The following is a 14,467-nucleotide window of genomic DNA, read 5'->3' as shown; positions in this document are numbered from 1 at the left end:
TTGCATTAATTGTCCCTTCCTGAGCACCATGTGGCGTTACAATGTAATGATTACCTTCTATCATGTTGGTCTCTTTCTTGAATACCCTTTCTTCACACCACTGGCAATGGATTAAGTACCGGATTTTCTTGACTGTATCATCTGCAGGAGAAGGCCCTCTCAACACTCTTACCTGCACTAGGACAAAATGTTCAAGGGCCACTGCAAGCAAAACTTCAATGCCTTTGTTGCATCGAGCGGCAGCTCTGAAAAAAGACCCATGTGACATTACATGAATTGTAGTATCTTGTGTGTATTTGTACTATAATGCAGCATGGTAAGTACGATATTGTCAGTGCTATGTGACAGGTGTGGAATGTCGGATGAAGAATTAATTTGCACAGTCCTGGTGACTGCTTGAGGGATTAAGAAAAACGAGGTGCTGTTAGAATGATGTGGTAAAGTGTGGATGAGAGTTTTTGACAGGAACCAGGCTTTTAAGAAGACAACTACACAAATGGTAGCTGAATTCTGTGGAGAATATGTGGATTTTGTGGGAAGACGGTGTGTGAGGGAAGACTGAGTTTCTATGATTAGGACTTAGACTGCAAGTATAATGAATAACTAGATCCACATGTATGCAAAGGGATCTTGTAGCATCTTTGAACTTAACTATGAAAAGAAGTTGTAGCATAAACTTTTGTAGGCTTGTTCTACGAAAGCTTATACTAGAACTTTCACACAGTTTAAAACATGCTACAAGATCCCTTTCCATACTGATATTCCAGACTAACACAGCTACAGTATGTTTCTGAATTCTCTGTGTGTCAGTGTGCTGGAGGGTGGTAATGCCAGTAAATTGTATTCAGTAGAATTATATTTGTTATCAACCATATTCATGTCCACTGCCTTGTCAATTTTTCCAGAGTGGTAATGAAACAGCCAAAGAAACAGTCCATACACAGAATCGTAAAGATACTGTGGCACCAGCACCCTGGGAAGAATGTGGGAAGGTGTTTTGTGTGTGGCAAATTAATGCCTAATGTGGTTATTCAAAGCTGGACTGCCAGAATACATTACTACTGCTGCTGTTACTCCTACTCCCACCAGAATTTAGCAAAAGCTTACCCCTTCGGCACATCCCATTTCATGCACAAGTTTCACTCCAGCTGAAAAGTGCTATAAAGTCTTGCAATTCCGGTGCACTTCAGCAGCTTCCTTTCATACCTTTCTCTTTATTAATTAAAAAAAATCTAACACGTTTTATCATACTTTAATACTATCTCCATATCACCAAATTAGAATGTGAGTATTAGTGATATAAATGAAACCAAAATGTTAAATCATTATTCACTGCTATTCAGTGTTCTGTCAATGATATTCTGCATGTGCAAGAAAGCGTCCCTTTCTTTCCACCCTCCTGCAGCACCATGTCTTCCCATGTGCTTAAGCTCCTTCCCCCCAATCTGACAAGACAGATTTGGAAAGACGTGCTGAGGGATGAATAGTGAGAGATGGAAACTCCCCCCCCCCCCCGCCGATTCTGCTGACTAAAGCTTTATGTCAGAGAGTAACACTGATTGGATTTCACTCATGGTACCTTTTTGGAATTATAGTTCTAAGCACAATGTGCACTGATGACATCTGCTTCCAAATAACAGATTTCCACTCTATTTCAAACAACAAACCATTCCTATTACCAGATTTAGTTATATCAAATCATGAAATATGTTATCTACCCTATGTAACTTTGTGGAATCTATTATCTTTATTTACCAAATCTTCTGTATTTTAACAATCAGAAGTTAGCTGCTCTGATTTTTGAAAAAAAAGCCCATCCAGACTACTTTAATAAAATATGTTCAAAAGTATGAATTCCTCCCAACCTTTTGCATTGCTTCATTGCAGGCTTATATCAGCTGCTAGATGCAAGCCACAGGCCATGCATGGTGCTCACCAGGAGCTAAGAGGATTTCTGTGACAAAGACCCACCCCCCCTTTAGAGCATCTGCCTAGAGAACTGCAACCAAACTTGGCCTGAGTGGCTGGGAAGACAAAGCTTCCACCCTATCACAGTGGGAGTGTGTGAGAGGGATAAAGAATTTTAAAAAGAGAGAAAAAGAATGATCAGTATAAAGAAGGGACAGGAGGTAGCAGAGAGGGACCTCACAGAGAGGTTTAAGTGAGGTCCAAGCCAGCACTTTCAGAACGGTGAGGTTGGAGTTGTGTGTTCTGATGTGATAAAAGACTCAGAGGAAGTAGTATCTGAAAGGGAACTATTTGTTATGTAACCAACTAGTGAGCTGACACCTGATGTAAATAAAGGGTTGAGTTGGCACTTGATTAAGAAATCTTATACCTGTTACTACAATAATAAAAGTTACAGTTTTCATATAATCACTACAGCTATCTGTGTAGTATGTTATTCAAAAACATGCTACCAACTACGTCAACCTACCTGGATACTCGAATAAGCACTGGGATTCTTACACTTCTGGCACAAAGGGAGTCTGATGAGGGTAGGTAGGAGATAATACTGAGGAAAGGAGAGGAGCAAGGGTTTTTTTTATATATAAAGGTGAAACTGAGAGCCAGTCTAAGGACGTATAAAAGACTCCCAACCCTTCACAACTTTCCATTTTTGCTGCTTGTTTGGGGGACTGCAACAAGAGCAAGCACAGTGAGCATCTAAAAGGCCATAATATATTGCTGATAGTCTTTCCTCAGCTTGGTGGGTCACACATCTTGAAAGCCCACTTTGAATTATTTCTGCCTTGACTCTTTTCCATCTTCTAGATCTATGTTCTGAAAACTGCAGGAAAACAAGATGTAGAAAAGCAACTTCCCACAGCACCTACTAGGAATTTCAAATTAGTGACCAAGGAAAAGTATTGCAAAACTCTCCTAATGGAAATGAAGACAAACACCATTCAGAAACGCTGAGCGTACCTTGCCACAGCAGCAACTACCATTCTAGCAGCCAGCTCCTTGTAGTACTCAGTCCTGACAATGTTGCACCCATAGTGCCGCTGAGCCACATGGTGGGCCTTCGAATAGAGAGAACTGATATCTGTTGATGTCACTGACACAATGCCAAGGTTTCTTACATTTCTGAAAGCTGCATCTAGATAGTTCACAGATGACCCAAATGGGTCCAGATGGCTGTAGAGAGAGATAGGAGAAAGAATGTAAAAATATGTTAAGGATTAATGAAGGAAAAAGATATATGACATAAGAGGTTCAAGCAAGAATAATTTCCAACAAAGTATGTTCATGATTACAGTCTTCACTGCTATATTTTTAATATTTCTGATAATAAAAAAGTGCTGCCCATACTTTGAAAACACAGACTTTTGGGCATATTGACTGCCTTTCATTCAGCAGCATTCCAGTCAAGTTTCATAAAACATGCAGGTTCAGTCAAGGCAATAAATATAGAAAAAATACCAGGGGGGCCTAATGAACAAGTTTTATTGGAGAAAGGGCACTTTCCGTTGATACAGAAAGTTTTGTAAGATTTAGGACCTCACAAGATACCATATTCTGTGGGAGGAGAAAGGGACAGATAAAACTGGTAAGTGGAAGGGTTCTGTGGGAGGAGAAAGGGACCGATAAAACTCATAAGTTGAAGGGTTCTGTTCTCACACAATGTTCGTCTCTTCTCTCATCCTTCTCATATGCTGAGCCAAAAGCTTCCATTTTAGAAGCTCTATAGGTGAGCTAGGTAGGGTCAGGTTAGCATGGGACAGGGGGGATTGTAAGTTGTACTTACTGTGAAGGGTCATTCTGGGATGGCTGTAGCCATGAGGCATGAATCCACGTTCTTTTTCAGTTATTTTCCATTGGACCCAACTCCCCTTCTCCTCAGTTTCTGTATCTAGCCTTGTTGATTGTGTGTGAGTATATATCTGTGGGGTCCCCCCCCCCGTTCCTTTCAAAAAATGCAAATATAGTTCTAGTAAGGGAGGGTGTGGATTGTTCCTCCCTGCCATCCCAGAATGACCTTCATGGTAAGTACAACTTCTCATTCTCAGGATGGTAGGGGAGACCAATCCACTGTAGTTAGGATGCACCCAATTATTATTAAACTTTATTTATATAGCACTGTAGATTTACACCCAAGCCTTTCTAACCTAGGGTGGGCTAATTTAATTGTGCACTACTGCTTGCAGCACTGTCCTCCCAAATGCTGCCTGAGCTAACTTATACTTATCCGTCTTGTAGTGTTTAATTAATGTATTAGGCTCGGCCCAATGAGCTCTGTCACATATGTCCCGCAGTGATGATGATACTGGATAGGCCGTACTGGTCGCCATGGGCCTTGTAGAATGAGCCCACACATTTTTTGGTCTATCCTTGCCTTCAAAATCATAGCATTGTAAAATGCAAACTTTAACCATTTTGCGATTACATTTCTGGATGCACTGGCCTAATGTTCTTGGGTTGAAAAACACAAAAGTGCTTCGGTTTTCCTAACTGACTCCGTTCTCTCTACATAGGTTTCCCCACGTTTGACATCCTATGTGTGCCATCACTTTTCTTCAAGATGAACAGGCTCAGGACAGAAAGTGTGTAAGTATATTTTATCATTATATCCCTTTTTCATAATATACTTTGGCAAAAATATTGCATCGAAAGTGAGTACTAATCTATTTTCCTCAAGCTGGCACAGGTTAGGGTTTATTGACAAAGATGATAGTTGTATCATTGGCCTCTTTGTCCTCTATATTGTATTTGCCTTGCAAGTCCTCTTCCACTTCAAAAGGATCTGTATGTTCCAAACATATTTCTGAGTTGTCTCCTATCCATTCTCTTCTTTTGCATAGTTGGCATGACTTTTTTTTTAATGTTTGCTTTCTATTAGAACTCTATCCAAAGCTTTGTCACCGAATAGCAAACTCCCTGTAAAAGGCACATATGGCAAGTTATTTCATGATATCTGATCTGCTTCCAAATGTTTGAGGCATAGGGATAGTATTGCAATTGTCATCGCATAACACTGCAAGCACCAAATGTTGTTGAATCATGTCCTGCATCTGTTATGTACAGAAGAACTTTGCTTACTCTATAAAGTGCTATATGCAATGCGGTAATAGATAAATCATCAGCACTCTGAATTTCTTGCACCCACATCATTGCTGCTGAAACGAACATGGATGACACTAGTGATCTGATAGCTGATGCTGTGGTTTCATGTGCTTTCCTTAGTGCTGAATCTGCTCATATTGCATCTAAGGACTTTACCGCACAGGGGTCCAATGCCGGCCTCAGAACGGAACGGGAGGGTATGGAATGAGTGGGGGATGGATTTTACCACACACAAGGAAGTCCTTCACTCATTCCGTTCCCCTCTCTTCCATGCCCATTCCATTCCAGAGGGGATGATTTTTGAGAACTGGCTTAATACTATTGGACTAGTCTTCGAAGTCTCTAAGTTTTGCTTACTCCCTGCTAGAATTCTTGCTTTGACCTTCTGCTTCCTGCCAGCTAAAGTAAATGGAACATTTTCCTTTATCCAATCCATTCCTAACCTGTTCCCTATTAATAATCTTAATGCAAACTAAATCTCCTGGAGAAGGTTTCCTGTGTCTGGTCTGCAGGGCAGATAAATAAAAACTGAGGAGAAGGGCAACTGGGTCCAATAGAAAATAACTGAAAAAGAATGTGGACTCCTGCCTTGTGGTTGGTGCATGGGGTATAACCCAGCTGCAGTGGATTGATCTCTCTACCATGCCGAGAATGATCTGAGACAAGTGTCACTTACATAAAATCAAATGCTCTCAAATGCATGATGACATTGGCATCCATTTTTGTAACCTCAATGACAGGCAAGTTTTCTTCTCCTTCTTCCACTGCTTCATCAGAGTCGTCCTCTTCCCTGAAGTTCATTACCACTTTCATCTTATTCAGATGACAGTTCTCTCTTATCATTGTAACTGAATTTTCATTGTAGTCATTAATTGTGACCTTCACAGAATTTCCCAGATGCTTTGCCCACTGCAGTCCCATTATACCTGGAGGGCAAACAGTATCTATAGTCAGATGCAGGCAACAGTAAAAGCTTATTCCACTGGAGCTTGTTTCATAGAATCAAGACAATGTCCTCTATGAACACAAAGCGAATTGAAAGAAATCCTATCTGAGAAATATTCAGTTACCTGCCCTCACTAAAGTTATCAAATCAGCATGGTTTTAACAGATTTGCTCCCAATACAAGTATATTTGTAAGATTCACTTCCTGTTAACCTGAAATGACAGAGCAAATTAACAATGCAATTCTAAGCACGCTCACTCAGAAATAAATCATAAGTGATACCAGTGATTTCCCCCCTTGCAAATATTGTAATAGTGTAAATGGCTTGAGGTTTATATTTAAAAATGACATGTGGTTAATAAACATCTTAATAAAGAAATAATGTAATTAGAATTGTAGCTTAAGTGTGCAGTTTTTCTTTTATGAACTACATAAAGTGAATCAAAGCACAGAGTAACAGATTACCTGTGGCTCCAAATGCATCTAAACATTCTAAAGGTTTTCGTTCTTCAGCTAGAACAGTAAGGGCACAGACTGTGAGCTGCCTAAAAGAAAAGGGAAAAGCGTGCCTTAATAATAAATGTACACTATTTTACTTTTTATTTTTCCTCTACCCAGTTTAAGGAAAATTTCTGAATGAACTGCAAAACAATGTTTCCGTTTTTTTCCTGTAATTTTTATTAAGCCAGAAATTGAAAGGTTTCAGAGCAGGACTTAAAAGTATACTAAAAATTGGTGTGGTGCATCTCTGGGAGATTGAGGCTTGAATTCTGACTCAGTCATGGAACCCACTGGGTGGCTTGGGCAAGTCATGCTTTCTCAGTCTTACAGGAACCCCCCCCCCCCCCCAACAAATCTTGCCAATAAAATTATAAGAGGGTCACCATAAATTGGAATTAACTTGAAGACACATAATAACAACAAATTATGATATTATGGCATACAGCAACGCTTTAAATTTGCCAGTAAGTCCATGCTCGTGGTATGTCCAGTGGATTCTGCTTATTATCTTCACCCAAATCCCACTTCAGCAGTGGCCTCACAAACTGGTTTTCAGCCTTTCTCTAATCCTCTATACCTCACCTATACAATAGAAATATCCACAATCTATTCTCTTCTGTTAATATGATCATCTATATTTAAATATTTTTAAATTCCCTTTCCATACAGAAATAAATTCTACAAACTCTTACCTGTTATATTTCATTTTGGGATTAAAATAAGAATCTGTTTTCTGTGGCGTAGTATAGTTAGGAAGAACTCGCACATCTGTATCTGCCTCTTTCACTATTTCACATGTAGATTTAGAACCAGGGGCTAAAAATAATTTTCAGAATGAAAGGGCCTTAGAGAGATTATATCCCAGTTGAAATGATCACAAGAAACTTCATAAACAGTGGATCAGACCTTGAGTTATTTCTTTGTTTAAAATTACATTAAACTACAGTTCCCCGATTTGGATATACTGGCTTTGTACGTATAATTATGAAGTTGCGCCTCTGAACAGGGGCTAAAAAGAAGTACTTGACTTGGTCATTGCTTCATGTGAGAACCAAGATATTTACATTCACAGTACATAATATAATGACCATCACCATTACCATAATTTATTCTCAGAACAAGTGTAAACTTTATTCTATTTTAAGGCAAAAAAATTGCCATGGTTAGATTACAGGAACATGAAATCTGCATTTGGATTCAATCACATTTCTTGAAGCAACTCCTTCCTTAACGGTAAGAAAAGGCCAGGGGATCTAATCATATGGCAAAAGATACAACTGAGCTTTTGAAGACATCCTAGATATTATTAACTAGGCAATGTATCCAGGTTAAACAAGAAAAAAATAGGATCATTATTTAGGGACATATAGTTTGTTTGCAAGGCTGGAATTGCTATAAAATATGATCCTTGTATGGTTATTTTTATCCATGAAAGTTAAAACTAAAGCTTTAATTAAAGTTTTTATAAGCTTTGTTTTACATGTCAGGGTTCTGTCTTTGCTTTTTACTGTACTTAACATATTAAAACAACTAATGGTGCCACTCATGTTATTATGGTTCATTTTCAGTAGGACAAATAAACGAAACAAATGAAGTAATAAAGAGGGAGCTACAAAAATTCTGTAAATAGTACTAGAGATTATGGAAAATTAAAGTCCTTGAGGTTTTAAGTTCTTGCAGCTAGACCAAAATATAAATGCATGCATACAGAGTTCTGTTCTAATTTTATCACCTTCCCACCAATATAATTCCACCTATGTTTAAATAATTATTGTATAAATGATTTTAAAACTGTGCCCTGTTTTTTTAAATGTTTTTTCAAACTGTCTTGAATCTTGTTCTGGAAGGGAGGCCATGAAATAAATAAATAAAATAAATAAATAAATAAATATCCAAGGACCAAATAAAAGATCTTACTGTGGAAACAACAGGGATGTCTCAATATTTACCTGGCATAAACCTTGATTCAGTTTCTCCTTTATTGACATGGCGTTTAATGTGTCCTATCATATCAGTCCTTCGGGTAATTGTTGCTGAACAGATTATACAGTGATAATGGGATCCCATCTTTATGGATATCTACAACACATATTGCGTGCAGATATAATGTTAATCAAAGAAATATTTTAATATAAAAGAAGGCTAAGGCACTGGTGCTAAGATTCCTGGGGTTAAAAACAGGGTAAGAAAATAGGACAGGGCTTTCAAGTACCCCTTGTAACATTCTTCAGGTATTCAAAAATATTAACAGCAAACAGGAAGATTGTTTCCTTTTGCAATATTTGATACAGACCCAGGCAGTGTTATAACACATACAAAAGTAACAAAAGCCTTTAGAACATAGTTGCTAATACCAAGGACGATGAATTTAGGTCCTTGAATTAAGCAATACAGCTTAATGGGAGCTATCTTATTTTTCGTTCATGGCACCAGTATTTGAGGTGCGTTACAGACCGCCGCTTTGCAGCGGTCTGCTGGCGCTGCTGTTTGCTCCGTGAGGGAGCCGCAGCAGCCAAACCGCGCAACTCCCGCGCAGAGCAAAAAAGAAGCTCCAAAATGGAGCTTCTTCCTGCGGCGCAGTTATGATGCCGCGAGGCGCCAATGGCGCACTCGTGACGTCAAAAGCGCCGCACGACGTGCGGACGCACAGCATCCACTACGTCAATATGGCGGCAGCCATGTGGAACGGCCGCCGCCATATTGTACGTATTCACTACGTACTAGGGTTAGGGGGGTGCGGAAGCACCGCCCCTTCCTAACCCTAATACGTAGTGAATACGTACTTTATGGCGGTTTGTAACTCACCTATATTACTGACATTCAAAGCCACATAAAACATGTTTAGACTAGTGGATTCTAAATGTTTTATTACAAACACTTGCCATTTAAAATGTGACTAGACTACCACAATGTATTTTTCATGGGCCTCTTTCTCTATGCAGTTCAGAATATAGCTTCCTATTTTTCAAAGGCATATCAGTGAAAATAAGTTACAATGTACTGCAAGATATGCACAAACTCCCAATTTCTCTTTATTTACAATTCACATACATATGGCTACAACATTTGAAACTCAAAATGGCCTGGATATTCTCTTCTATTCTTCTGTATGAACTTCTCACAGAGTACTCTGATGCATCCAGGACTCATTTATCTACCTGAAGGCAAGCTGGGAGATACTGCAACTCCCTTCATCAAGGTAGCTTTAAAAGATGGGGGAAAGCTTTTTATTTCAGTAGGCATTTGGGAGGAAGGAGCTATGAATAAGCTTTGATATCAAACTGGAGTATAATATATCACACTATAGCAATTAGATGTTGAATTGTATTATTGTTTTAGTTTTTACAATAGGTTATAAGCTCCAAAGTTTTTTCAACAGCAATAATTATTTCAATAAACAAAAATAAAAGCAAATAATTAAAGACGTTGCCTTCATTCCTGAATCATATGTCAGTTTCAGCCTGAGTACCAAAAGCAGAGGTTTTATTAGCCTTTGTACTCTGCCTGATGTTCCATTCATGAGGGCTTGTCAGTGCAGCCTCTCAGTTCATTTTTTGGTACGAATAGTGCAGACATAACAGAATGAGATCAAAAATGAATGGGAAGATGAGTAAGAAAGAGGAGATCTGAGAGACCTTATACTTCTGCTTAACTAGTGTAGTCAGGCTTAAGAACAAAAGAGTAAAATGTACCACATGGAAGTCTAAAGCAAGGCAGTTAATAACCATTCCTACTTTTGAGAAAGCATTTATATGGCTGAACATCTATTACCGAATCTCCAGTAACATTTGGTTTCACAGGATGACAAGGTAAGTGACAGATGCACATTCTGTAGCCTGGAAATCAGAAAGGACATTGGTCATCTCATACACATTTTTTTAAAAAAAAAAATCATCTATCAGTTTTATGATAAGAGATAAGGCAAAGTTCAGTGAGGCATGGATCTTCGTTTTAAAACTTTCCACAGCCATTTATGTAACCAAATACTTGAACAAGAACCAGTTTTATCTTTCGAGCTTAACTTTTAAACATGACATCATTTATAATGGTAGGCATAGATTTTGCCTAGGCAAATCTAAATATGAAACCAGGAGCAGCCACCATAAAAGCTGCCACCATAAAAGCAAGTTGTGTCAACATAAACAATAGAATTTCAGCTGTCTTTACCTTCAAGTTCAACAGACACTTTCCAGTGGAGATTCAGCAGGTGCCGTTGGAGTTTATGACCATAACAAGCTTTAAACTTCTCTTCAGGGCACAGTGGACAAGACATCTTGCCAGCTAGTAAAGTAAAAAGATCAAAACAAGAAGACATGCAATAAACTACTATGAATTCATGATATGATAATTGTCCAGAAGAATGCTTCTGAGTGATGGTCCTTGGACCAGTGCCAATCCCTGATGAGTTCAAAAGAGAGAAGGAACCAGTTGTAACCAAAGGGCATAAATATGATGCTGGTCCCTATTGTTATTGTGTGACTTCAGATCATTTCTGCTTTATGGTGACCCTAAGGTGAACCTATCATAGGGTTTCCTGGCAAGCTCACTCAGAGGTTTGCCATTGCCTTCCTACAGTCTGTCCTCCATATCCGTGGACTTGCCATTCATGGATTTGAGCATTCGTGAATGGCAAACCTGCGGGGGGGGGCAGCAGTGGAGGAGGAGAAGGGAGAGGATGAGTGGCAGTGATGGAGAAGGTAAGAGGAAGAGAGAGAAAGAGGAGGAGGAGGAAGAACAATGAAGAGGAAGAGTGGCAGCAATGGAAGAGAAAAGAGGAGGAAGGAGGAAAAGGAGGAAGGACAAAGAGGAGGAAGAGCAGCAGCATCAGTGATGGGAGGGGTAAGAGAAGGGGCAGAAAGATGCCAGCCACAGATGCAGGCGAAATGTCAAGAATAAACTCTTAGAGAACATGGCCACATAGCCAAAACACACACACACACAATACTATGGATGCTGGCCATGAAAGCCTTCGACTTCGTAGTTTCTTTGCTTTTTCGTTTCTGTAATTGCTAGACATGTTCCCTTAACTCCAGAAAATTTTTCTTTCAGCCTTGCATTGCTCATCTCTAAAAGTAATTCAAATACCTGCTAATTGAAGGTCTGCATTTTGGGAAGAAGCTGTGATCAAGCACCTTTTCTTCAGGTTAGCCAGTTTCTCTAAATCAGCAAGTTTCCTTTGAATAGAAATATGTTTCTCTAGAAGAAAACAATTTAGTTTTCGTTAGTATTTTTGCGCTGTGTAGAAACGTTCAGCCAAGTGGGACTTAATATTACTCCTTTAAAGTAAGGGTGGTAGTCATGAGGCCCTCCAGATATTGCTGGACAGCAGCTCCCTGAATTTGTCATTACCAGCTATGCTGGCATAGGGTTGAGGTAAGTTGCAGTCTAATGGTATCAGCAGGGCCACCTGATTCTCACCTCTTTTAAAAAGAGAGACCGCACTGCAGTGGTGTTTTCTGCCTAGTATCACTAAATCCATTCTCCACATGGAGATTCACCTAAATATATGCCTCCACTGCCAGTCATTACCCATTGCTCTCCTAATATTACTGTATCTCTTAAAAAACCCCATAAAGATAAAAAATATTCTATAATAATATAAAATTCATAGCCAGACTCGCGTATGGAAGTGACTTACACACTTTGTAAGTGGATTTACACATGTGGGAATTAGAACGGGGCAATTTCATGACTTCTGTATCCAATAAAGGGCTGCTACTACATTGTTCTTGTTGCTGTGTGCCTTCAAGTCATTTCCGACTTATGGCAATCCTAAGGCAAACGTATCATGGGGTTTTCTTGGCAAGATTTAGAGGTGGTTTACCATTGCCTTCACCTCATGCTGAGAGTGTGACTTGCCCAAGATCACCCAGGGGTGTTTCATGGCTGGGTCTCCAGAGTAATAGTCTAACAAATCACTAGGTCACACTGGCTCTCAAAAGTGACCAATACATAATGGGACTGCTACACATCAGGCATCACTCTTACAGGAAAAGAGATTCCAAATAAACAGTAAGAACTTCCTGACAGTAAAAGCTGTTCAACAGCAAAGCATGCATCCTTGGTGTGTGGTGGAGTCTCCTTCTTTGGATGTTTTTAAACAGAGATTGGATGGCATCTGTTCGGGGTGCTTTGGGGCATGGGGATGGCCCATGAAGTCTCTTCCAACTCTATGATTCTATAGTTCAAATCAGTCCTATCATACATTAGGCACCAATGCACATTGGCACTCTTGATACTGTCCTGATAGAAATCTTTGCAATTCAGTAATAGGGTTTCTTAGCACCTTTGCTACTTAGCTACATATACATAAAGTTATGTTAAGTAAAAGGTGATACACCATACTAAGTTTTGAACAGAGCACCAAAGTTGAGAAGGTATATACAAAATAAGCTCAGGCAAATGTACTTTGGTTTATTCTAACTGCAAAATGCAGTTAGAAACAGTTGGGTGCATTTTTCTCCATCCTTTATTTTCACTTTTTAATAAATCCTATTATTATTATTATTATTATTATTATTATTATCCTAAGTGAAATGCTTTCTATGATATTTAAATATTTTTAAAACTCAGTTTTCAAACAAATAGTTTTCAAATATGCACAAATAACATGAATCTGCATAAGTCAATAATATGTACATGTTTTTATATGGGGTATTTTGTACATAATTTGAGTATTTTTAAAACACTTGATGACTACTATGCATAAACAATGTATTATGTAATCTGTTTTGGCAAAGAGCTTTATGTGCTTGAAATTTAGCATAATTTAGACCAGTGGTCCCCAAACTATGCTCTTGAAGGGATTTTGGACTTCAGCTCCCAGAATCCCAAACTATTGGCCAACATGGCTAAGGTTTCTTGGGAGCTGAAGTCCAAAATCTCTTAAAGGGAATAGTTTGGGGACCATTGATTTAGAATGTTTGCTCCTGAACACATTAATTTGTTGTGCAACTCTACAACTGTTTTGAAGCTCAGTGCCATTGTATCTCACAGGTAGTTTACTTCGTTTTAAGTGTGCTTCAACATGCAGTCTCAGAAGGTGGTTTATTAATCCTTTACACTGCTAATCTTTTTGAACTGTGAATAGAGTTACACCAGTGATAGTGATAACTGATAGGCTCATACTTCTTTTGATGTTTTGTACAGTAAGCCTCAAAAACAAACAAACAAACAAAAAAGCATTTGGGGCAGGAATCATTGCTGGACCTCCACTGGTGAATAGCAGACTTTAGCAAAAGCAGGAGGGGAGCAATTTCTCCTTTCTATTACAGTCCCCTGTGCATCTCAAACCCTGCTTCAGAGGACTGGGAAACCTTCCAGAACTGTTTTCGGGCAGCTTTGAAGACTGCCGCAGAGAGGAGAAGAAAGTTCTATTTTATTGGTGCTGTAGTTTTAGCATGACAATGGATTTAGGCCATAAGAACCAACAGAACAAAAACTGGTACTTTTGACTGTAAACTAACATCTAGTTTCTCAACTGAATCTTTGGTGAAAAACAATAACCATATAGTAGTACTCATTTACATCTGAGGGCATGCTTTGAAGAATGCATTGGGAGACTGGTATTTCAAATTATGTAAACATCCCCTACATATTATACATGTTCCTGTGTTAAAGTAGCAAACCTCTTGGAGAGCTGGATAAGGCATCCAATAGATGACTGCTAGATTCTTCTATAGATGCTTGCTCTATTCCTTCCTTTTGGGTTTTTACTTCATCCTTAATTATTTCCACATCTGGCCTGGGGTTCTCAGTTTTTGTGGATACATCCATGCCATCTACAGAAAGATGAAAAATTTGTTCATTTTACATTTTAATTAACCTCATTTGCAGCAGTCTAAAATGCAACAGTATCACTACCACAAAGAATGTAAAAAGAATAAGAACCATGGAATTGTTCTAGACAGTCACATTTAGCACAGACACACTAACGTTGAATAGTCTTCCAAT

The 14,467-nt window shown here is 38.9% G+C and overlaps 1 protein-coding gene across 7 annotated transcripts in view; it reads right to left on the bottom strand.

Annotated features, from left to right (window-relative positions):
- TRMT1L (tRNA methyltransferase 1L) overlaps positions 1-14,467 on the bottom strand; it is a 38,025-nt gene that overhangs the window by 8,510 nt on the left and 15,048 nt on the right. For 5 of the 7 annotated variants that reach the window (XM_089515846.1, XM_089515841.1, XM_089515847.1 and 2 more), the window contains exons 3-13: positions 14,143-14,295; positions 11,600-11,710; positions 10,682-10,795; positions 10,286-10,350; positions 8,464-8,593; positions 7,207-7,330; positions 6,479-6,558; positions 5,744-5,993; positions 2,929-3,141; positions 2,438-2,515; positions 55-245 (exon numbers count right to left, since the gene is read on the bottom strand). In XM_089515846.1, the coding sequence (XP_089371972.1) occupies positions 55-245; positions 2,438-2,515; positions 2,929-3,141; positions 5,744-5,993; positions 6,479-6,558; positions 7,207-7,330; positions 8,464-8,593; positions 10,286-10,350; positions 10,682-10,795; positions 11,600-11,710; positions 14,143-14,295 (1,509 nt within the window). The remainder of the gene's footprint in view (positions 1-54; positions 246-2,437; positions 2,516-2,928; positions 3,142-5,743; positions 5,994-6,478; positions 6,559-7,206; positions 7,331-8,463; positions 8,594-10,285; positions 10,351-10,681; positions 10,796-11,599; positions 11,711-14,142; positions 14,296-14,467) is intronic. The other 2 variants (XM_089515843.1, XM_089515842.1) reach the window with 2 other exon arrangements.

The sequence above is a fragment of the Sceloporus occidentalis genome, unplaced genomic scaffold (genome assembly GCF_023333645.1).
Source record: "Sceloporus occidentalis isolate IW3139 unplaced genomic scaffold, rSceOcc1.0.p SCAF_3, whole genome shotgun sequence".
NCBI classification, from domain to species: domain Eukaryota; kingdom Metazoa; phylum Chordata; class Lepidosauria; order Squamata; family Phrynosomatidae; genus Sceloporus; species Sceloporus occidentalis.
Note: the sequence above shows the minus strand (reverse complement) of the source record. Positions and strands in the feature narration are given on the sequence as shown.